Source organism: Lissotriton helveticus, chromosome 10, assembly GCF_964261635.1.
Source record: "Lissotriton helveticus chromosome 10, aLisHel1.1, whole genome shotgun sequence".
NCBI classification, from domain to species: Eukaryota; Metazoa; Chordata; class Amphibia; order Caudata; family Salamandridae; genus Lissotriton; species Lissotriton helveticus.
The window spans coordinates 27,112,221-27,135,050 of NC_136071.1; the positions used below are offsets into that span (position 1 = coordinate 27,112,221).

A 22,830-nucleotide genomic window follows, 5' to 3' on the forward strand; every position below is an offset into this window, starting at 1 on the left:
CCCCAATGAAGTTATAAAAGCCCCATGATAAGGATCTCCCAATGAAGGTGTAGGAGCCCCTTGATAAGGATCCCTAACGAAGGTGTAGGAGCCCCTTGATAAGGATCCCCCAATGAAGGTGTAGGAGCCCCTTGATAAGGATCCCCCAATGAAGGTGTAGGAGCCCCTTGATAAGGATCCCCCAATGAAGGTGTAGGAGCCCCTTGATAAGGATCCCCCAATGAAGGTGTAAGAGCCCCATGATAAGGATCCCCCAATGAAGGTGTAAGAGCCCCTTGATAAGGATCCCCAATGAAGGTGTAAGAGCCCCATGATAAGGATCCCCCAATGAAGGTGTAAGAGCCCCATGATAAGGATCCCCCAATGAAGGTGTAAGAGCCCCATGATAAGGATCTCTAATGAAGGTGTAAGAGCCCCATGATAAGGATCTCTCCAATGAAGGTGTAAGAGCCCCATGATAAGGATCTCTCCAATGAAGGTGTGAGAGCCCCATGATAAGGATCTCCCCAATGAAGTTATAAAAGCCCCATGATAAGGATCTCTCCAATGAAGGTGTAAGAGCCCCATGATAAGGATCTCTCCAATGAAGGTGTAAGAGCCCCATGATAAGGATCTCTCCAATGAAGGTGTAGGAGCCCCTTGATAAGGATCCCCCTATGAAGGTGTAGGAGCCCCTTGATAAGGATCCCCCTATGAAGGTGTAGGAGCCCCTTGATAAGGATCCCTAACGAAGGTGTAGAGCCCCTTGATAAGGATCCCCCAATGAAGGTGTAGGAGCCCCTTGATAAGGATCCCCCAATGAAGGTGTAGGAGCCCCTTGATAAGGATCCCCTATGAAGGTGTAGAAGCCCCTTGATAAGGATCCCCCTATAAAGGTGTAGGAGCCCCTTGATAAGGATCCACCCAATGAAGGTGTAGGAGCCCCTTGATAAGGATCCCCCCAATGAAGGTGTAGGAGCCCCTTGATAAGGATCCCCCAATGAAGGTGTAGGAGCCCCTTGATAAGGATCCCCCTATAAAGGTGTAGGAGCCCCTTGATACGGATCCCCCAATGAAGGTGTAGGAGCCCCTTGATAAGGATCCCCCAATGAAGGTGTAGGAGCCCCTTGATAAGGATCCCCCAATGAAGGTGTAGGAGCCCCTTGATAAGGATCCCCCAATGAAGGTGTAGGAGCCCCTTGATAAGGATCCCCTATGAAGGTGTAGGAGCCCCTTGATAAGGATCCCCCTATAAAGGTGTAGGAGCCCCTTGATAAGGATCCACCCAATGAAGGTGTAGGAGCCCCTTGATAAGGATCCCCCAATGAAGGTGTAGGAGCCCCTTGATAAGGATCCCCCAATGAAGGTGTAGGAGCCCCTTGATAAGGATCCCCCAATGAAGGTGTAGGAGCCCCTTGATAAGGATCCCCCAATGAAGGTGTAAGAGCCCCATGATAAGGATCTCTCCAATGAAGGTGTAGGAGCCCCTTGATAAGGATCCCCCAATGAAGGTGTAGGAGCCCCTTGATAAGGATCCCCCTATGAAGGTGTAGGAGCCCCTTGATAAGGATCTCTCCAATGAAGGTGTAAGAGCCCCTTGATAAGGATCTCTCCAATGAAGGTGTAAGAGCCCCTTGATAAGGATCTCTCCAATGAAGGTGTAAGAGCCCCATGATAATGATCTCTAATGAAGGTGTAGGAGCCCCATAATAAGGATCTCTAATGAAGGTGTAAGAGCCCCTTGATAAGGATCTCTCCAATGAAGGTGTAAGAGCCCCATGATAATGATCTCTAATGAAGGTGTAGGAGCCCCATAATAAGGATCTCTAATGAAGGTGTAGGAGCCCCTTGATAAGGATCCCCCTATGAAGGTGTAGGAGCCCCTTGATAAGGATCCCCCTATAAAGGTGTAGGAGCCCCTTGATACGGATCCCCCAATGAAGGTGTAGGAGCCCCTTGATAAGGATCCCCCAATGAAGGTGTAGGAGCCCCTTGATAAGGATCCCCCTATGAAGGTGTAGGAGCCCCTTGATAAGGATCCCCCTATGAAGGTGTAGGAGCCCCTTGATAAGGATCCCCCTATAAAGGTGTAGGAGCCCCTTGATAAGGATCCCCCTATAAAGGTGTAGGAGCCCCTTGATAAGGATCCCCCAATGAAGGTGTAGGAGCCCCTTGATAAGGATCCCCCTATGAAGGTGTAGGAGCCCCTTGATAAGGATCTCTCCAATGAAGGTGTAAGAGCCCCTTGATAAGGATCTCTCCAATGAAGGTGTAGGAGCCCCTTGATAAGGATCTCTCCAATGAAGGTGTAAGAGCCCCATGATAATGATCTCTAATGAAGGTGTAGGAGCCCCATAATAAGGATCTCTAATGAAGGTGTAAGAGCCCCATGATAAGGATCCCTAATGAAGGTGTAAGAGCCCCATGATAAGGATCCCCCGATGAAGGTGTAGGAGCCCCATGATAAGGATCCCCCAATGAAGGTGTAGGAGCCCCTTGATAAGGATCCCCCAATGAAGGTGTAGGAGCCCCATGATAAGGATCCCCCAATGAAGGTGTAAGAGCCCCTTGATAAGGATCCCCCAATGAAGGTGTAGGAGCCCCTTGATAAGGATCCCCCAATGAAGGTGTAGGATCCCCTTGATAAGGATCCCCCCGATGAAGGTGTAGGAGCCCCTTGATAAGGATCCCAGATGAAGGTGTAGGAGCCCCTTGATAAGGATCCCCCCCAGATGAAGGCGTAGGAGCCCCTTGATAAGGATCCCAGATGAAGGCGTAGGAGCCCCTTGATAAGGATCCCCTAATGAAGGTGTAGAAGCCCCTTGATAAGGATCCCAGATGAAGGTGTAGAAGCCCCTTGATAAGGATCCCCCCCAACGAAGGTGTAGGAGCCCCTTGATAAGCATCTCCCCGAAGAAGGTGTAGGAGCCCCTTGTAAGGATTCCCCAATGAAGGTGTAGGAGCCCCTTGAAACGGATCCCCCAATGAAGGTGTAGGAGCCCCTTGATAAGGATCCCCCAATGAAGGTGTAGGAGCCCCTTGATAAGGATCCCCCTATGAAGGTGTAGGAGCCCCTTGATAAGGATCTCTCCAATGAAGGTGTAAGAGCCCCATGATAAGGATCTCTCCAATGAAGGTGTAAGAGCCCCTTGATAAGGATCTCTCCAATGAAGGTGTAGGAGCCCCTTGATAAGGATCCCAGATGAAGGTGTAGGAGCCCCTTGATAAGGATCCCCCTATAAAGGTGTAGGAGCCCCTTGATAAGGATCCACCCAATGAAGGTGTAGGAGCCCCTTGATAAGGATCCCCCAATGAAGGTGTAGGAGCCCCTTGATAAGGATCCCCCAATGAAGGTGTAGGAGCCCCTTGATAAGGATCCCCCAATGAAGGTGTAGGAGCCCCTTGATAAGGATCCCCCAATAAAGGTGTAGGAGCCCCTTGATAAGGATCCCCCAATGAAGGTGTAGGAGCCCCTTGATAAGGATCCCCCAATGAAGGTGTAGGAGCCCCTTGATAAGGATCCCCCTATGAAGGTGTAGGAGCCCCTTGATAAGGATCCCCCTATGAAGGTGTAGGAGCCCCTTGATAAGGATCCCCCTATGAAGGTGTAGGAGCCCCTTGATAAGGATCCCCCTATAAAGGTGTAGGAGCCCCTTGATACGGATCCCCCAATGAAGGTGTAGGAGCCCCTTGATAAGGATCCCCCAATGAAGGTGTAGGAGCCCCTTGATAAGGATCCCCCAATGAAGGTGTAGGAGCCCCTTGATAAGGATCCCCCTATGAAGGTGTAGGAGCCCCTTGATAAGGATCCCCCTATGAAGGTGTAGGAGCCCCTTGATAAGGATCCCCCTATAAAGGTGTAGGAGCCCCTTGATAAGGATCCCCCTATAAAGGTGTAGGAGCCTCTTGATAAGGATCCCCCAATGAAGGTGTAGGAGCCCCTTGATAAGGATCCCCCTATGAAGGTGTAGGAGCCCCTTGATAAGGATCTCTCCAATGAAGGTGTAAGAGCCCCTTGATAAGGATCTCTCCAATGAAGGTGTAAGAGCCCCTTGATAAGGATCTCCAATGAAGGTGTAAGAGCCCCATGATAATGATCTCTAATGAAGGTGTAGGAGCCCCATAATAAGGATCTCTAATGAAGGTGTAAGAGCCCCATGATAAGGATCCCTAATGAAGGTGTAAGAGCCCCATGATAAGGATCCCCCAATGAAGGTGTAAGAGCCCCTTGATAAGGATCCCCCAATGAAGGTGTAGGAGCCCCATGATAAGGATCCCCCTATGAAGGTGTAGGAGCCCCTTGATAAGGATCCCCCTATGAAGGTGTAGGAGCCCCTTGATAAGGATCCCCCTATAAAGGTGTAGGAGCCCCTTGATAAGGATCCCCCTATAAAGGTGTAGGAGCCCCATGATAAGGATCCCCCAATGAAGGTGTAAGAGCCCCTTGATAAGGATCCCCCAATGAAGGTGTAGGAGCCCCTTGATAAGGATCCCCCAATGAAGGTGTAGGAGCCCCATGATAAGGATCCCCCAATGAAGGTGTAGGAGCCCCTTGATAAGGATCCCCCAATGAAGGTGTAGGATCCCCTTGATAAGGATCCCCCCGATGAAGGTGTAGGAGCCCCTTGATAAGGATCCCAGATGAAGGTGTAGGAGCCCCTTGATAAGGATCTCTCCAATGAAGGTGTAGGAGCCCCTTGATAAGGATCCCCCCCAGATGAAGGCGTAGGAGCCCCTTGATAAGGATCCCCTAATGAAGGTGTAGAAGCCCCTTGATAAGGATCCCAGATGAAGGTGTAGAAGCCCCTTGATAAGGATCTCCCCGAAGAAGGTGTAGGAGCCCCTTGTAAGGATTCCCCAATGAAGGTGTAGGAGCCCCTTGTTAAGGATCCCCCAACGAAGGTGTAGGAGCCCCTTGATAAGCATCTCCCCGAAGAAGGTGTAGGAGCCCCTTGTAAGGATTCCCCAATGAAGGTGTAGGAGCCCCTTGTTAAGGATCCCCCTGATGAAGGTGTAGGAGCCCGTTGATAAGGATCCCCCTGATGAAGGTGTAGGAGCCCCTTGATAAGGATCCCCCGATGAAGGTGTAGGAGCCCCTTGATAAGGATCCCCCGATGAAGGTGTAGGAGCCCCTTGATAAGGATCCCCCCCCAATGAAGGTGTAGGAGCCCCTTGTAAGGATTCCCCAATGAAGGTGTAGGAGCCCCTTAATAAGGATCCCCCGATGGTGTAGGATCCCCTTGATAAGGATCCCCCGATGAAGGTGTAGGAGCCCCTTGATAAGGATCCCCCGATGAAGGTGCAGGAGCCCCTTGATAAGGACCCCCCCCCAAATGAAGGTGTAGGAGCCCCTTGATAAGGATCTCCCGATGAAGGTGTAGGAGCCCCTTGATAAGGATCTCCCGATGAAGGTGTAGGAGCCCCTTGATAAGGATCTCCCGATGAAGGTGTAGGAGCCCCTTGATAAGGATCTCCCGATGAAGGTGTAGGAGCCCCTTGATAAGGATCTCCCGATGAAGGTGTAGGAGCCCCTTGATAAGGATCCCAGATGAAGGTGTAGAAGCCCCTTGATAAGGATCCCCCCCAATGAAGGTGTAGGAGCCCCTTGTAAGGATTCCCCAATGAAGGTGTAGGAGCCCCTTGATAAGGATCCCCCGATGAAGGTGTAGGAGCCCCTTGATAAGGATCCCCCGATGAAGGTGTAGGAGCCCCTTGATAAGGATCTCCCGATGAAGGTGTAGGAGCCCCTTGATAAGGATCCCCCGATGAAGGTGTAGGAGCCCCTTGATAAGGATCCCTAACGAAGGTGTAAGAGCCCCTTGATAAGGATCCCTAACGAAGGTGTAGGAGCCCCTTGTTAAGGATCCCCCTGAGGAAGGTGTAGGAGCCCGTTGATAAGGATCCCCCTGATGAAGGTGTAGGAGCCCCTTGATAAGGATCCCCCGATGAAGGTGTAGGAGCCCCTTGATAAGGATCCCCCGATGAAGGTGTAGGAGCCCCTTGATAAGGATCCCTAACGAAGGTGTAGGAGCCCCTTGATAAGGATCCCTAACGAAGGTGTAGGAGCCCCTTGATAAGGATCCCTAACGAAGGTGTAGGAGCCCCTTGATAAGGATCCCTAACGAAGGTGTAGGAGCCCCTTGATAAGGATCCCCAATGAAGGTGTAGGAGCCCCGTGATAAGGATCCCCCAATGAAGGTGTAGGAGCCCCTTGATAAGGATCCCCCGATGAAGGTGTAGGAGCCCCTTGGTAAGGATCCCCCAATGAAGGTGTAGGAGCCCCTTGATAAGGATCCCCCGATGAAGGTGTAGGAGCCCCTTGATAAGGATCCCTCGATGGTGTAGGAGCTCCTGGATAAGGATTCCCAATGAAGGTGTAGGAGCCCCTTGATAAGGATCCCTCGATGGTGTAGGAGCTCCTGGATAAGGATTCCCAATGAAGGTGTAGGAGCCCCTTGATAAGGATCCTCGATGAAGGTGTAGGAGCCCCTTGATAAGGATCCCCCGATGAAGGTGTAGGAGCCCCGTGATAAGGATCCCTCGATGAAGGTGTAGGAGCCCCGTGATAAGGATCCCTCGATGAAGGTGTAGGAGCCCCATGATAAGGATCCCCCCGATGAAGGTGTAGGAGCCCCTTGATAAGGACCCCCCGGTGTAGGAACCCCTTGATAAGGATCCCCCGATGAAGGTTTAGGAGCCCACTGATAAGGATCCCCTGATGAAGGTGTAGGAGCCCCTTGATAAGGATCCCCCGATGAAGGTTTAGGAGCCCACTGATAAGGATCCCCTGATGTAGGTGTAGGAGCCCACTGATAAGGATCCCCTGATGAAGGTTTAGGAGCCCACTGATAAGGATCCCCTGATGAAGGTGTAGGAGCCCACTGATAAGGATCCCCTGATGAAGGTGTAGGAGCCCGCTGATAAGGATCCCCCGATGTAGGTGTAGGAGCCCACTGATAAGGATCCCCTGATGAAGGTGTAGGAGCCCACTGATAAGGATCCCCCGATGAAGGTGTAGGAGCCCCTTGATAAGGATCCCCCGATGTAGGTGTAGGAGCCCCTTGATAAGGATCCCCCGATGAAGGTGTAGGAGCCCGCTGATAAGGATCCCCCCGATGAGGGTGTAGGACCCCCTGGATAAGGATCCCCCGATGAAGGTTTAGGAGCCCACTGATAAGGTTCCCTCTGATGAGGGTATATAGAGGTATAAGTGGCTCTAAGGTTTCCCTGATGAAGATGAATGCAACTTTTGATGTGTTTCTCCGATGCAGGTGTATAGGGCAGTTGGTAGGGTTCCACAAATGTGGGTTACGGGGCTCTTGATAAGATTCCCCCCGATGAGGGTGGGAGCATGCTCTCGGTCAAGTTCCTCCTGTGGCTGCTAAAAAGGTGTCTTGAGGACATTTGCCACGGTGATGGTATAAAGGGACACCCGCGATGGCCTTACTGGCGCCTCTGAAGAGGAGGCGATTCTCTTCTGGCTTCCACAGATGCCGGTGTTTGGAGACACGTCGGAAGGATCATCTTGGGGCTCCGGCATGTGAAGTCTTCATCAGGTCCTCTCACGAGCCCAACCTTTTTTGAGGCTGGTGTCAGAGCTCGCTTCTTCCTCCTCCTCTTGTGCACCAGTCCTGGGTCTCTCTGAGGAGGGGGTGCATGTTTGTGTCCAGAAGGTAGCTCAGGAGAAGCGCCCCATCATCAGGCTTGCAGCCAGGAGGAGCAGGGTTGGGGTGCCCGGCCGCGAGAGCTGGTCCTGTCCATTGTTTCCCACTCTGATCGAGCTGAGCTGTACCTCGACTGGGTAGTGATCGCTGACCTCCAGGGCCTGGCGGGAGACAGAAGGATGAGACAAGTACTCGTAATGAGCCCGGTACCCAAATAAATGATACATCGATACAGAGATGCTGCAGGCAGACAAGCCCACCAGGACTGCCTACTCCGTCAGTTCACTGCTGCTGCAACACTACACAACTTACTTAGTAATGTGATCAAGTTCCTAAAATGCCATAGACAAATAGCAATAAAAACATTCTTAGAAAGGAATATGCTACTTACCAGTATGCATCTGTTCTTGGCATGTAGGGCTGCTGACATTCATATCTGTGCATAGATCGCCGCCTAGTGTTGGGTGCGGATGATTGCACCTTGTTGTCCTGGAAGAGTCTTCGAAGTATCACGAGATAGGTGACTCCTCCCCTAGACTACAGTGCGCATGGGCATCTTCTTCATCCTCAGATTGTTTTTCGCCATAGTGGCAAAGAAAGAGTATAGAAAAGTAAGATGTCCATGTAAATGTATGTAGAAAAGTACTGCAGCTGTGACAGGCACCGGGGAGGAGGGTGGGCGATATGAATGTCAGCAGCCCTACATGCCAAGAAAAGATGCATACTGGTAAGTAGCATATTCCGTTCGAGGCATGTGGGATGCTGAATTCATATCTGTGCATAGACTGTATAGCAGTATCTCCTCTAGCGGTGGTCTCCTGTACCAGCTGCAGCAGTATGGAAAAGAGTTTCAAGGACAGCTTGGCCTACAGCAGCTTGCTGCTTGGATTGCACGTCTACACAGTAGTGTTTGGTGAAAGTGTGTATGGTAGACCATGTAGCTGCCTTACATATCTCTTCTAGGGGAAGGTTTCCTAGGAATGCCATGGATGCCCCCATTTTACGCGTTGTGTGCTTTTAGGGAGACTTAGTGTGAGTTTAGCTTTTTGGTTGCATATTTGAATTCATTTAACTATCCATCTGGCTAGGGGGGCGCTAGGGGGCGCACAGCGGAATGGCTGGGTGATTACACAGCTCCGCCGGGCGGCTCGCAGAACGCGACTAGAGCGGTCTATTTCGACCCCCAAGACAACCAATGACCACAGATTCGGGGAGATGAATACATACCGGCCCTAATGCGGCGAGTCAAGGTACCCATGCTGCGCTATATCGACATGAATCGGTGCAAATCTCTGCTGTGTGTGTCGAGAGGTGATAAGATGGCGGCTGACGAAGCGAGTGACTGCTGATTGCCACGACACCGCGATCAAGATGGCCCTCTGAGACTCATCAAATGATGGAATGTGAGTTCTGCCCACATGACCACCGGCTCGCCGATTATGAAATGACCGAGTGACCGGGAACTAACGCGGTGAAACAGTGAGTGGCCCCTTTAAGAAACGCGGACCGGCAATGGTCAAAATGGCGGCGCCCAGGGGCGCAACGAGGAGTATTATTGTGGGGACCGGAGACAGGCACAATTCAGGCTGGATGGCACAGACGTCAACGTCGGAGTCTAAGGCACAGCGGAAAGCACATCTGACCCGAAGCGCACAGTGACTATACCACTAGGTGAATACGGTACAGTCACGAACCCTGATCAGCGAGGCAACTTGACCGCCGGTTCATGGACGCGGCGCGACTCCACTGCTGGCCCCCCCTGCCGACCCCCCCCAGATCATATACCGAGCGGATACCTGGGCAACTGCGAGGAGTGGGTCTGTGGCGCTGGAGTTCGCGTCGCGGCAGGGGCCGACGCATGGATGTGAGCCAGCAGTCTATGGCCCAGGTCTCTGTGACACACGCGCAGTGAAGCAGCACCACTGAGGCGGATTGCGTTGCCACATAGTGCCGAGCATAGTCTTAGGGAACGAGAGCCCTGTCTGGGAAGGTACACAAATCAGGCGGCAAATCTAGAGCAGGGATACCCTGTCATCCTGTGCACATCAAAATACACGTGCTGCCACGTCCAACATTTCGGCGGAGCAACTGAAACCCTGTAACATCGGAGGGTCTGATTTGCAGGGGGCCTAATAGTGGTGTTCATAGACTGTTTTGAGGTGACAGATCCGACAAGTGCGGGCACCCACCGCTGAAGAACTGTAGTCGCAAGCAGCTCCTGATAGGCGAGAGGAGAGAGCACGTAATTGAAGGTACTGGTGCACCACTGCGCTGTGACGGGATCGTCACTCAGGGTGTGACTGCGGTGGCGGCTACCAGGACCACCAGACCCAAGCGTCAACAGGCGACTACAGAACCTCCTGAAACACCTAAGATGGGGAAGCCGGATAAACAGCAGCAAAAAAATCTCTTTTGAGAACAAAAAAAACACCAAAAGTCACGGACCACGCGCCGGAAGGGGAAGGGGCGCCAGCTATGGAACCTATATCCAACATGGAGAAGATATTACTGTCCATACAAGCAAATGTCCAAGACATAAACGGGAAACTAGATAACCTAACATGCAGAATGGACGGGATGTCAGACAAACTTGAGAAACATGTGGAAAGACTGAATGACGCCAAAGCCAGAATATCCACAGTGGAGGATGAATCACGCGCCACGACCAGCAAGTGCACCGGAATGGAACGCGTCCTGGAAGTGATTAAAGCGAAGGAGGAAGATTTGGAAGCGCGCTCGCGACGCAATAATGTACGAATCACGGGCCTGCCAGAATCCACAAACACGGGCAAGATGGAGATTTACATCGAGCAACTATGCAGAGACATTTTTGGCACAGAGGCGCTATCTCACATTTTCATAGTTGAAAGAGCCCACAGATCCTTGGCGCCAACACCAAAACCAGGAGCGACTCCAAGGCCGATAGTGGCACGTATCCTCAATTACCGCGACAGAGACACCATTCTGCGGCTAGCACGTGAGAAAGGGAAAATAACGCATCAAGGAAACACCCTAGAGTTCTACCCGGATCACACAGTGGCGGTTCAACAAGCGAGGAAGGAATTTACATCTGTTAAGGCCAAGCTCCGAGAATTGAACATAGGATATTCCATGCTATACCCAGCGAGGCTGCGGGTGACGTGGAATGACAAAGCAGTGGTGTTTCCATCCCCAAAGGCAGCCCAGGAATTTGTTAAAAAGGTGGTACAGCAAAACAAGCAACGGGCACGGGATGATCAACACGCGGAATCAGACGGAGCAGAGTAAGAATGGAGGGGGAAATATACGAACTTATGGTAAGAATATCTGTTTCTGTAACCCCAGGTAGACAGAATACGCGGACCCTCTGGGCCGATGGATTGTAGGCTCTTTACTGGCGTACATTGGGCCTGAACCAAACTCTAACAATGGCACATATGGAACTAAATGCGTGAAGGCAATTAGAATACTACATATTTCTGCAAGATCGCGCTGCAACAGCACTCACCTGAGGGTCCAGAGGTGTCTGGTGTAGTGCGATGTAATTCTGCCGCGTGGATGACCACGTATGAGGGAGCCTAGATCACGAATCTATAAAACATTGTATCACTACCACGCCAGAGAGACCGGGTCTAATGTGGGGTGTCGAATTGGATAGACATCACACACGTGTATTAGAGTTATGTGAGTCGCCCACACCCATTACGTTGGGTGAAGAGTTGTGCCCTAGGCGGACCTCCAAAAGGGTAACCCCACCAAAGTTGTATACATTTGACTGTTTGTTTGCTATATTTTTTCTTTTTGTTACTGGCTTACTTTTTCTTAAGGGTAGGTACAATGGGGAAATGGCTTCGGCATTATTGGGTTGCTGGAGTGGGTGGGGGAGGGGGACAGGGGAGAATTGTTCAGGTTTTGAGACAGACGCAGGTACCATATGTTCATTTACGAGGTGTGGATGGACGAGAGACGGTTGTAATGCACTTGGATTCAACTGGGGTGTTGAAGTTATATTCCGTATTTGAATATCATCTGCTATTTCGATGGATCCAGAGATTTTATAGATGGCACAGGTAGTTGGAGATACCAATAGAAATCGTGTCAACCTCCTCTCGTGGAATGTCCGGGGTTTGACTCAACCGAAAAAGATTAGACAGGTGTTTGCTTACTTAAAGAGATGGGAAGTAGATATTGCTGTATTGCAGGAGACACACATTGCACCTAATACACAAGCAAAGATAGGGGGACGATGGTCGGAATCCGCATATGTGGCTACCTACTCATCTTACTCGAGAGGGGTGATCACGCTAATCCGCAGAGGGGTGAACTTTACGGTACATACAACTATAAGTGATCCTAATGGCAGATATGTTATCGTATCAGGCATGCTACGTGGGCATAAGATAACACTTCTAAATGTGTATGGCCCAAACACAGACGCCCCGGAGTTCTTCCAGGAACTGTGGGTACACCTCCAAACACTAGCGAATACTCACATTATATGCGGGGGGGACTGGAACGTAACGATGAAGGAAGGGGTGGACCGTTCCTCACACTCATTGGAACCACATAAGCAAGCCAGGGCCAAACTTCAACACATGCTCTCAGACCTTTCATTGACAGACATATGGAGGAACAAGTTCCCTGACGCCCCGGGAGCCACGCACATTTCCGCAGCCCATCATAGCTGGTCACGCTTAGACTACTGGCTGGGGTCGGACGGCATTGCGCTGTGGACGAGAGATATACAGATCTTGCCCAGGACTCTATCGGACCACAATCCTGTGTTACTGACCCTTGTACTGCCAAACTTTATCACACCGCCTTTTCACTGGAGATTTAATTCCCGCGCACTCACAGACGTGATTTACGCAGACACCATACACAAAGCGATCGAAGAATACTTCCTAATAAACGAACCTGTGGTAGAGGACCCGGGACTATTATGGGAAGCATTCAAGGCCACGATACGGGGGGTATGCATGAGCACCACAATAGGTATTTTAAAAGATATCCGAAGACAAATTACACGTTGTGAAACACGCATGAGGGAACTGGAGTTGGCCTATGAAGCCGCCCAAGATATCGCCATTCTGGGGGAACTGAGAACACTACACTCAGAACATCAGACATTCGTCGACGACGAAATTAAGTACTTAGATAAGAAACTCAGCCAGGTCGTATGGGGAAGGGGGCAGACCAGGCAGTATACTGGCGGCCAAAATTTGCGAGGGCAAAGGGCACACACCTATCCTACGTATTAAAGCGGATGATGGTTCGCTTCACACACAGGCTACGGACATATTAAAATGTTTTGCGGTAGGGTACGAGGATCTATACAGGTCAAGGCCGATAGCATCGGGGGAAGAAACTTTTAGCTATTTAGAAAATGTGGCAATAGGCTGGCTATCGGATGGACAGAGGGAACTATTGGCGTCACCCATCACGGTAGAAGTGACTGAAGTGATTGGATCTCTCCCAAATGGGAAGGCACCCGGCCCCGATGGGTACACTAATGAATTTCACAAACGATTTGTAGACATACTTGCCCCACACATGGTGGAAATGTATGGAGCAGCGTTCGAACAGTCAGAATTACCTCCAACGCTGCGAGAAGCGGCAATAATAGCACTCCTCAAGCCTACTAAGGATCCGGAGGTGTGCGACTCCTACAGACCGCTTTCACTTATTAACACAGACTCTAAAATACTGGCGAAGTTACTTGCCATACGTCTCAAACCACTAATGACGAAACTGGTCCTGCCAGATCAGGCAGGGTTTATCCCTACACGTTCCACTTCCCATAACACTAGATCGTTGTTCACCCTTTCACATTACCTTCATCCTTCGACAAAAGCAGTTGCGGTTATGCTAGATGCCGCTAAGGCCTTTGACTCCATAGAGTGGGAATATTTGATTACTATTTTACATAGAATGGGACTCCCAAAACGATTTGTACGATGGGTATCACTCATATACACGAAACCGTGTGCCAGAGTACGAATCAATGGTTATGTGTCAGATTCATTCCCTATCCAGCGTGGCACCAGGCAGGGCTGCCCACTTTCACCGCTGTTATTCGCGTTAGCACTTGAACCCTTAGCCTGCATAATAAGACAAAATTACAAAGAATCAGCGCTTCAATTCCCATCCAGACCTTTGCACATCTCTCTATACGCAGACGACATGTTGCTATATATCCGCGACCCCAACACACATTTAAACCCAATCTTACGTGAATACATCAAATTTGGTGGATACTCTGGACTAGCCATAAACTGGTCCAAGTCTTCAATTATACCCCTGACAGACATGACAACCCCTCAAGAAACTGACTATCCTTTGGAGTGGCAATCAGACCTTGTGAGGTATTTAGGCGTGCTGTATCACAGAGACTCCGAATGGTTATCAGATCAAATTATGGCACAACCATATCCAAACTGGAAGATAAGATAGCACGCTGGATACAACTACCACTATCATTAGCGGATCGTATAGCGATCGTAAAGATGAACATACTCCCTAAGCTGTTGTACCTTTTTAATAACATTCCTATTGAACCACCAGCAGCAGTGTTCCGCCGTATAAAAACACTTGTACTAAAACTTATATGGGCTGGTAAGCAAGCACGTGTCGACCTTAGGACACTCACACTTCCGTATATCAGGGGAGGCTTCGGGGTGCCGGACTTTTTTTTGTACTACTTATGCGCTCAAGCGCAATACGCTGCATATTGGTTTCACGTAGTACCATATCTCACGCACACCGCTATTGAGGAGGGTGATGCTTCCCTAATACCATTGACATCTATGCTCTCACATATCCGACAGCCCCTACATGCACAGGACATTAACACAGTCGACACCACCATTAAGGCTTGGAGAAAACTGGGACGACTAGCGCATAAAACGCCATTGTACGCACCTGCGATGCCTTTACCTTACCATCAGGCATTATCAGTCACAGGAGAAAAAGTAGGCATGTCGATACTGCAACAAGTGGGTATTGAAAAAATGGGGGACATGTTCCATGAGGGCTCTTTTGTTAACACAGAACACCTGGAGTATATCCAAAATAAAACGCCCATGTTTAAATTCGCGCACTATAGGCTGAAGCGTGCAATGCAGGCACACTACCCAACATTTCCTATTGAACCCGATAGCCTGAACACACTACAGCTGGTCATTACCACACAGGATGTATCTCACCTAGTGTCTCGGCTATACACCACAGCAATGGCTGAGATACCGTACACCACTGACTAGGCCAAAACAAGATGGGACAGGGTGCTTGAGGAACCACTATCTGAAAATGAATGGCAACAAACCTGTGCATTGACACAAATACTCACTCCAAATGGGAATCTAAGAATTATTCATTACAAGTTTGTCCATCAAGCGTATTACACACCTGAGCACATGTACAAATTTGGGCTACAAGACACTGACCGGTGAAAACGATGTAATGGGGAACGGGCGGGATTTGCACATTTGGCTTGGTTCTGTCCGGCGGTACATGATTACTGGCTGGAAGTGGTAAAGGCACTGTCCGCTATGCTTGGGGTTGAGATAGCATGCACAATTCGCACTTGTCTGCTGGGTGTGATACAGCAACTCCGAGCTACACGACGTAAATTTTGTGCAATAGCACTGTTATTGGCCAAGAGACAGATTGCAAAATGTTGGCACAGTAAGCAGGTGCCCAAGACATCCAGATGGCTGCTAGATATGGCCAGCTGTAGAGACAAATTGCAAACCTACGAAGAGGAATTGCCTGCAAAAGTCAGGCCCAAGGACTTCTGGTGCTTTCTATCGGACTACTTACTGTCACTGAATACGGACGAGGAGGAATGATCCAGCTGTAAGAACTACTTTAAGGGAGATAAGAGTCATTTAGTCCCTTGAGTCTATAAACACCGTGATATAAATTTTACATTACCACTGAACTAGGTTACCTGACAGAGTCTTTTTGTTAAACTACAATTTATTTCTTTTGATATTTGAAGTTGACAATCTACAACATGTTACAAAAAAACGCTAGACCTCATGATCTGCATTATAAGGCCGGAATTAACGTGGACATGTTTAGTAATGTATGTACAATAAGTCAATATAATAGAACTATTGCTTGGCAGCCGGCCCCAGGGTTGTAGGCAATTGGCTGTGTGTGATTAACAACTTGTAATAAAGGTCTTTAAAAAAAAAACAAAAAAAAAAAAAAAACTATCCATCTGGCTATTCCCGATTTTGAGATGGGATTCCCTTTATGTTGTGGTGCAAAAGCAACGAATAGTTGCGTTGTTTTTCTGAATTATTTGGTTCTGTCAACGTAATATAGCAGAGCCCTTTTTACATCTAGTGTGTGTAGGGCTCTCAGCCACTGACTGCGGGTTTTGGAAGAAACCTGGCAATTCTATGGACTGATTGATATGGAAAGTGAATATACCTTTTGGCATAAACTTAGGGTTAGTACGAAGCACTACCTTATTGTTATGTATTTGCATGGAAGGTTCTTGAAAGGTTAATGCCTGTAGCTCACTCACTCTCCTGAGGGAGGTAATGGGAATCAAAAATGCCACCTTCCAAGTTAGAAATTGTAATTCACATGAATGTAGTGGTTCAAACGGAGGTCCCATACGTCTGGTAAGTACTATATTTAAGTTCCAGACTGGTGAAGGTGGGTGCTTTGGAGGGATTATCCTTTTAAGTCCTTCCATAAAAGCTTTGATTGGGGTACTTTAAACAAAAGTAACGGAGAGAACCTTACAAGCGTAAGGTGAAAAACCTGAGCACTCCTACGTGCTAGATGAATGCCAGTTAAACAAAGGTATTCAAAGTTTTATTCACTTTGTAGTATAATGCATAGAATTCATCATTCCGAATCAAAAGTAATCCCATAGATCAGGATATCTCAAATTAGACATGGCATAATGCTTCCATGGTCACAAAAGTTCAGTATATCATGATTGAGAACATGAATTAATGCCCCCGATGCATTTCGAGCTTGAAAGCTCTTCTTCAGGGGGTCAATGTGTTCTAGGAAAAAGGAGGAGAATGCGACATTACTAATCAGGGCCAGAGTGTTTTAAGACTGGTCGGGGCGGAGCCAGACCGGCGACCAAGATGGTCGCCCGGGCTCCCGGCTCTGTCGACCTTCCTCCCCCGCCGCCTGATCCTGTCGGCTATCCTGCGCTGCGACGGTGCTCCCGGACGTCGGAAGGGGTGCTGAGTTGCTGTGTCCGACTCCGAGGGTTTTTCGAGCCCTGAAGATGGAGATATGACCCTTCGTATTTTGCGGCCTGCACGAGACATGAAGCCGGGACCCCGCGTGATGCTGCTGCCGCCCGCGAGTGCACCAACAACGGCCTTACAGACCCGGAAGGTGCCGGTCTACCGCTATGGAGGTCAGCCCATCCCCGAGAGTGTGCATCCAGCGCTAGATCCATGGAGCCTGGTGAACACGAACCACGCTACCCCTATATGCCGATCATGCTCCCCCCCCCCCCCCGGCTGCTGATTGATGCAATGGCGGCCTAGACGCCGTTCTTTGTTCCCAAACGGAACCCTGGTTTGCCCGCGTGCAGCTGTTTCCATCCCGCACTCCAGGTGATCGTGGCCACTTGAGGCACAAAGCTGCTGCGTAACTTTTTGGTTTTGGGGAGGAGCTCATATGTGACCATCAGTGGGGAAGTGGAAATGGCGACCATATTGTGTGCAGCGTGGAGGACGCGGTGGTACTATGCTCCTCTCTATGTCAAGGGCTGGTGGCACTGGTGTTCGTTTGGGCGGCGTTCATGCTGGGAGTCCCTTTTGGAGGTAGTGCCTCGATAGGACATACCCGACCATGGCGGTGGCATTCTGCACTGAGGATCGAGGGGTTGGGACCGGATACCCCCTGTGTATTGGAAGGACGAAATCTGGAATAGATCGATACCGGGACACCCCGGTGTATGTGGAATGGAAAGAAAGCCAGATGCTGGTACTATCCTTATGAGACTGTGTGTGTGGCCCCTTCTACAGTTTTCCGTGTAGACTTTGCTGTGGGGTGCGGAGATGACTATCGATGGCTGAGAGGGAGGGCTTGTACTTGGAGGGCTCCCGGTTCGTTCCAAGTGGATCGACACAGAAACACCTGGTTCCATGGGTGCATGGTTTCTTTGGAGACACCATCGGATGTGTGTTTATCGTTTTCCCTTTCACGCTCTTTCCGATGGCTGGCTTCATCATGAGACCCAGAAACCGCGTCATGACTATTCTTTTTGCAATTACCTTTGTTCTCAGAATCGTGAACGACCAAGTGGCGGTAGATGGCTTTCGAGTGTGTCGTATGCTGGTGAATTGCAAGATCTCCAGCTTCTTTTGGACTGGCCTGTTTGTTTACTCCGGTACTTTGATTGCCCGACCCTGCACCACATGGACTGGGATAGGTTTATGATTAGGGCTGTGTGGATTTACGTGAATAGTGGTACTCTGATTTCTGCTGGTGATACACAGGGGGACTTTCATCATAGCTGCGTGAATTGAGAAGCTGAGCGGCGACTGTTATCCTGTTTATGTTGGTATCTTGAGGCTCTGTTAATAATTCTGGCGTAATTGAAATGCTACGTGGGTGGGGGGGGGCCAGGGGCCCGTACTGGGGACCCTCCAATGTTTTCTTCCTTTCCCTATCGTGGGGGTTTTTCGTTAACTTTTCTGCTTTCCCTGTTTCTTCTGTTTGTGTAGATTATTGTCATTCCTCTCCATTTTTCTTCCTTCTATATTTCGGGTTTTTGACACTGGGCGATAGGCACGCTGCTAGGGGGGTGGGCCGTAGCCGTATGCAGGGGTGCAGGGTGGGGGGTATTATTGTTTATGTTCCCTTTTTGTTACTATGGCCTTTTTATTTGTGTCATATTTGCTTTTCTGTAACTTTCTTCTTTTCCTCTCTTTCCTGGGATCAGAGTTGAGGTAACTCTCCATGTGATTTGCTAATTTAGATAATAAGGGTCGATTTTTTTCCAGTGCTTTGTTACAGCGGGCATACAGTGATTCGGTGGGCTAAATGTACTGTTTATTGTTTATCCTGATTATATACACCAGTGCTCATATCTTACCTACAATAGTCCTGACTGTGCATGTCCTGTTCTATGAACATCCCTTGACTTGTATTGGCTTAATTGTACGGCATCGGATCCTGCTCTTTAATTTTAAAAGAAACCTTCTTTAATCCTGGTTATCAATGTGATACGAGTACTCTGAGTTACAACAGACCATTTGGGAGGCGGATTTCTGCATTTTTATGGCTTAATTGATTTGACCGCCTCGGTCATGATGGCCGACCGTGATGGTTTGTAGGCCCGTGACTGTAACTGTCTTAAGTAACAATAAAGGTTTTGCAAAAAAAAAAAAAAAAAGACTGGTCAAAAAAGGTGGAAACAACCAATATTTATAGACTATGAGGTGAACGTGAGGTTGCTGCGAGAAAGTAGTAAATAATGGTGAAAGGAGTGAAAAAAGTACACATGGGAATTCCCGAAATTGTGACGTGCCGTTGAGGAGCCCCGCGTGTGAGGTGATTGTGCCATGCAATGGTTAAAGGAAAATCGGTAATGTGGTGTCTGAACAGTCAAAGAATTGCAAAAAAAGAATTGCAAAAAAATGCGCAAGAGTGACCCGATATTCCATGAACTAAAAACGTAACATGCCGGTCAAGCTGACCCAAAGTGTAACTCAGTGTGCGTGCAGGTTAAAAAGGCTGCGAATGTGATCAAAGCAACATCGAGTGGGTCATTAAAGAGAAAATGCGTGTCATGCCGGTACAGCTTACCTCAAGAGAAACACGGTGAACGAGTGAGTTCAATGGCTGCAAACACAGTGAAACGCCGCCCTGGGAGTGCAGAAGTGAAAAGGAATTTCGTGCATGCGCGTAGTGTCATCAACGAAGGAAATAGAAAGTGGATTGTGGTGGTGGTGGTGGTGGGTCCGAAGGGTGATTCGGGTGAATGGGAATGGAATATCGGGTCACTCTTGCGCATTTTTTTGCAATTCTTTTTTGCAATTCTTTGTTGACTGTTCAGACGCCACATTACCGATTTTCCTTTAACCATTGCATGGCACAATCACCTCACACGCGGGGCTCTTCAACGGCACTTCACAATTTCTGGAATTCCCATGTGTACTTTTTTCCACTCCTTTCACCATTATTTACTACTTTCTCGCAGCAACCTCACGTTCACCTCATAGTCTATTGGTTGTTTCCACCTTTTTTGACCAGTCTTAAAACACTCGGGCCCTGATTAGTAATGTCGCATTCTCCTCCTTTTTCCTAGAACACATTGACCCCCTGAAGAAGAGCTTTCAAGCTCGAAATGCATCGGGGACATTGATTCATGTTGTTCTCAATCATGATATACTGAACTTTTGTGACCATGGAAGCATTATGCCATGTCTAATTTGAGATATCCTGATCTAAGGGATTACTTTTGATTCGGAATGATGAATTCTATGCATTATACTACAACGTGATTAAAACTTTGAATACCTTTGTTTAACTGGCATTCATCTAGCACGTAGGAGTGCTCAGGTTTTTCACCTTACGCTTGTAAGGTTCTCTCTGTTACATTTATTCTTTGCCCCACCCGGACAGATGGGGTTCACCCTGAGCACCCTAAATCATTGAACATTCTAGATTACCTTCAAGACCATTATAATTACTGTGGAGTGCAGCGGACCCCACCCACCTGTACTTTAAACAAAGACATGTGTTGTCTATTTTGGAGGAAAGCTGCCATAGCAGCAAGATGTAATCTTATAGAAGAGTATGCCAAATTGCATCTTTGAAGATGCAATAAGTAACAGATAAGGTTTTGGATGGAAGCATCTAATGGGTTGATTTGGTTATTTTTGCAATAAATTACAAATCTCTTCCATTTAGCTGCATAGCATGCTCTAGTAGTTGGAGGCCTTGCCTCCTTGATAATGTTCATGCAATCAGGAGGCAAATTAAGGAACCCAAACTCTAGGACTTCAGGAGCCAGATCGCTAGGTTCATCTGATTGTATGTGATCGCTAGGTTCATCTGATTGTATGTGATTGAAGTGGAGAAGTGTGGCTCACTGGTTAGAGGAGGCAGACCTGGAAGCAGAGGTTAGCCAGGGACCAGGGGTCAATTCCTGGCTCAGCGGGGTCTTGAGTCCTAAAATGTCCATGGACTCGACAATTCTCACTCCGGTGCCTACTCGATTGACGGGTTCACACTCTGCGACTCTGGGCAATAGCTTGCTTAATCTCCACAACGGCCCCTCGCGGCGGGATGCCTGGCTTTCACCTTGCGGATACCCTGCCGGGGTTATCTCACAGGGGAATACCAGGACGGGTTCCCTAAGCAAGCGCTTAGAAACCGCTCGGTGATTTGCGCTATATAAATTCCTGTACATCTACATTTACATCCGATTGGGATCTGGGTGCCTGATTTCTCCATGATTCCGAGTTAAAAGATGGGGTGAGAGGCGCAGCCTTTGGTGGGGGAACTACTGAAAGTTCCAGAAACGTTGTGCACCATGGTTGTCTTGCCCATGTGGGAGCAACCAGGATCATTGTGAGTGACTGCTGGCGTAGTTTGCGTGCCACCAGCGGAATCAGTGGGGCTGATCGAAGCGTATGCAAATCTGCCTGACCAGTTCATCCATATCGCATTGCCCTGTGCCATCGGATGTGGGAACCTGGCGGCAAAGTACTGGTATTTTGAGTTTGTTTGTGGCAAACAGGTCTATCTCTGGATGCCCCCATTGCTGAAAGAATGGTTTGAGAACCTGAGGGTGATTCTCCCATTCGTGTAGCTGTTGGCTGTGCCTGCTTAACAGATCTGCTACCTGATTGTCTTTCCCCGCAGGTGTTCTGCTAGGAGAAAGAAGTTCTTTGGAATTGCCCACCTCCATATGCTATGTGCTAGGTGAGATAACGAGAGTGTGTCCCTCCCTGCTTCTGTATGTAATACATAGCAGTCGTTGTCCGTCCAGATCAACACAGTCTTGTTGTGCAAATACTTCTGAAAAGCTTTCAGTGCTAGAAACACTGCGAGTAACTCTAAGTGGTTGATGTGCAGTGTTTTTTGTTTGATTGTCCAGAGCCCTTGAACTGTGAATTGAAGTAGGTGGGCTCCCCAACCCGTCAGTGATGCGTCCGCTGTTAGTACTAGTTGTGGAACCGACTCTTGGAACAGTCGCCCCTTGGAAAGGTTTTGTGGGTTCCACCACTGCAGAGAGTTGTAAGCGCGACTGTCCACCAACACTAGGTCTTTTAATCGTCCTTGAGCTTGGTTCCACTGCCTTGCTAGGCATTCTTGCAGTGGACGCATTTGAAGTCGGGTATGAGGGACAATGAATATACAGGAGGCCATCATGCCTATGAGCTGCATGAACACTCAAGCTGGTAAGGAGTGTTGTGGCTGAAACTTTTGAATGAGAGTCTGCATATTGGCTATTCTGGCTAGATTTGGATATGCTTTTGCTACGGAGGTATCTATTGTGGCTCCCAGATATTGCTGTATGTGGGAGGGCTTTAGATGTGATTTTGGGTAATTTATGGAAATCCCCAGACTGTGCAGCAGCTGGAGTATCTGACGTATGGCTTGCACACTGCGCGTACGAGTTGGCCTTTATGAGCCAATCGCCGAGGTATGGAAACACTTGGATGTGTTGCCTTCCGAGGTGTGCTGCTACAACCGCTAGGCATTTTGTGAAAACTCTTGGGGCCGTAGATACCCTGAAGGGGAGAACTTTGAATTGATAAGGTGGCCTTCTATTGTGAACCGGAGGTATTTTCTGTGAGCTGGATGTCTAGGTATGCAAAAGTATGCGTCCTTGAGGTTTAATGTAGCAAGGAAGTCGTTTTGCTGGAGTAACAGGAGTACTTGCTGTAGAGTAATCATATGGAAATGCTCTGAGAGCATGTATTGATTTAGCGGTCTGAGGTCTAGAATGGGTCTGAGGGACCCATCCTTCTTGTGAATTAGGAAATACAGAGAGTATACTCTTGTCCCTTGATGTTGAAAAGGGACTGGCTCTATGGCTCACTTTTCTAGCTTGGACGCGACCTCTTGTTGCAACAGTGTGATGTGTGCTCGTTGGACATAGGACGATGTTTGGGTGGTATGTTGGGTGGAGTAGAAGTGAGTTCCCGGCAGTAACCATACTGGATAATTTGTCTCACCCACCTTTCTGTGGTAATGGCAT

General features: G+C 48.9%; 1 protein-coding gene across 9 annotated transcripts in view; it reads right to left on the reverse strand.

Moving 5' to 3' along the window:
* Positions 1–7,257: 7,257 nt before the first annotated feature.
* LOC144785803 (deoxyribonuclease-1-like 1) overlaps positions 7,258–22,830 on the reverse strand; it is a 57,843-nt gene continuing 42,270 nt past the window's right edge. For all 9 annotated transcript variants that reach the window (XM_078664633.1, XM_078664638.1, XM_078664640.1 and 6 more), the window contains one exon: positions 7,258–7,804. In XM_078664633.1, the coding sequence (XP_078520759.1) occupies positions 7,658–7,804 (147 nt within the window). In that variant the 3' untranslated portion in view covers positions 7,258–7,657. The remainder of the gene's footprint in view (positions 7,805–22,830) is intronic.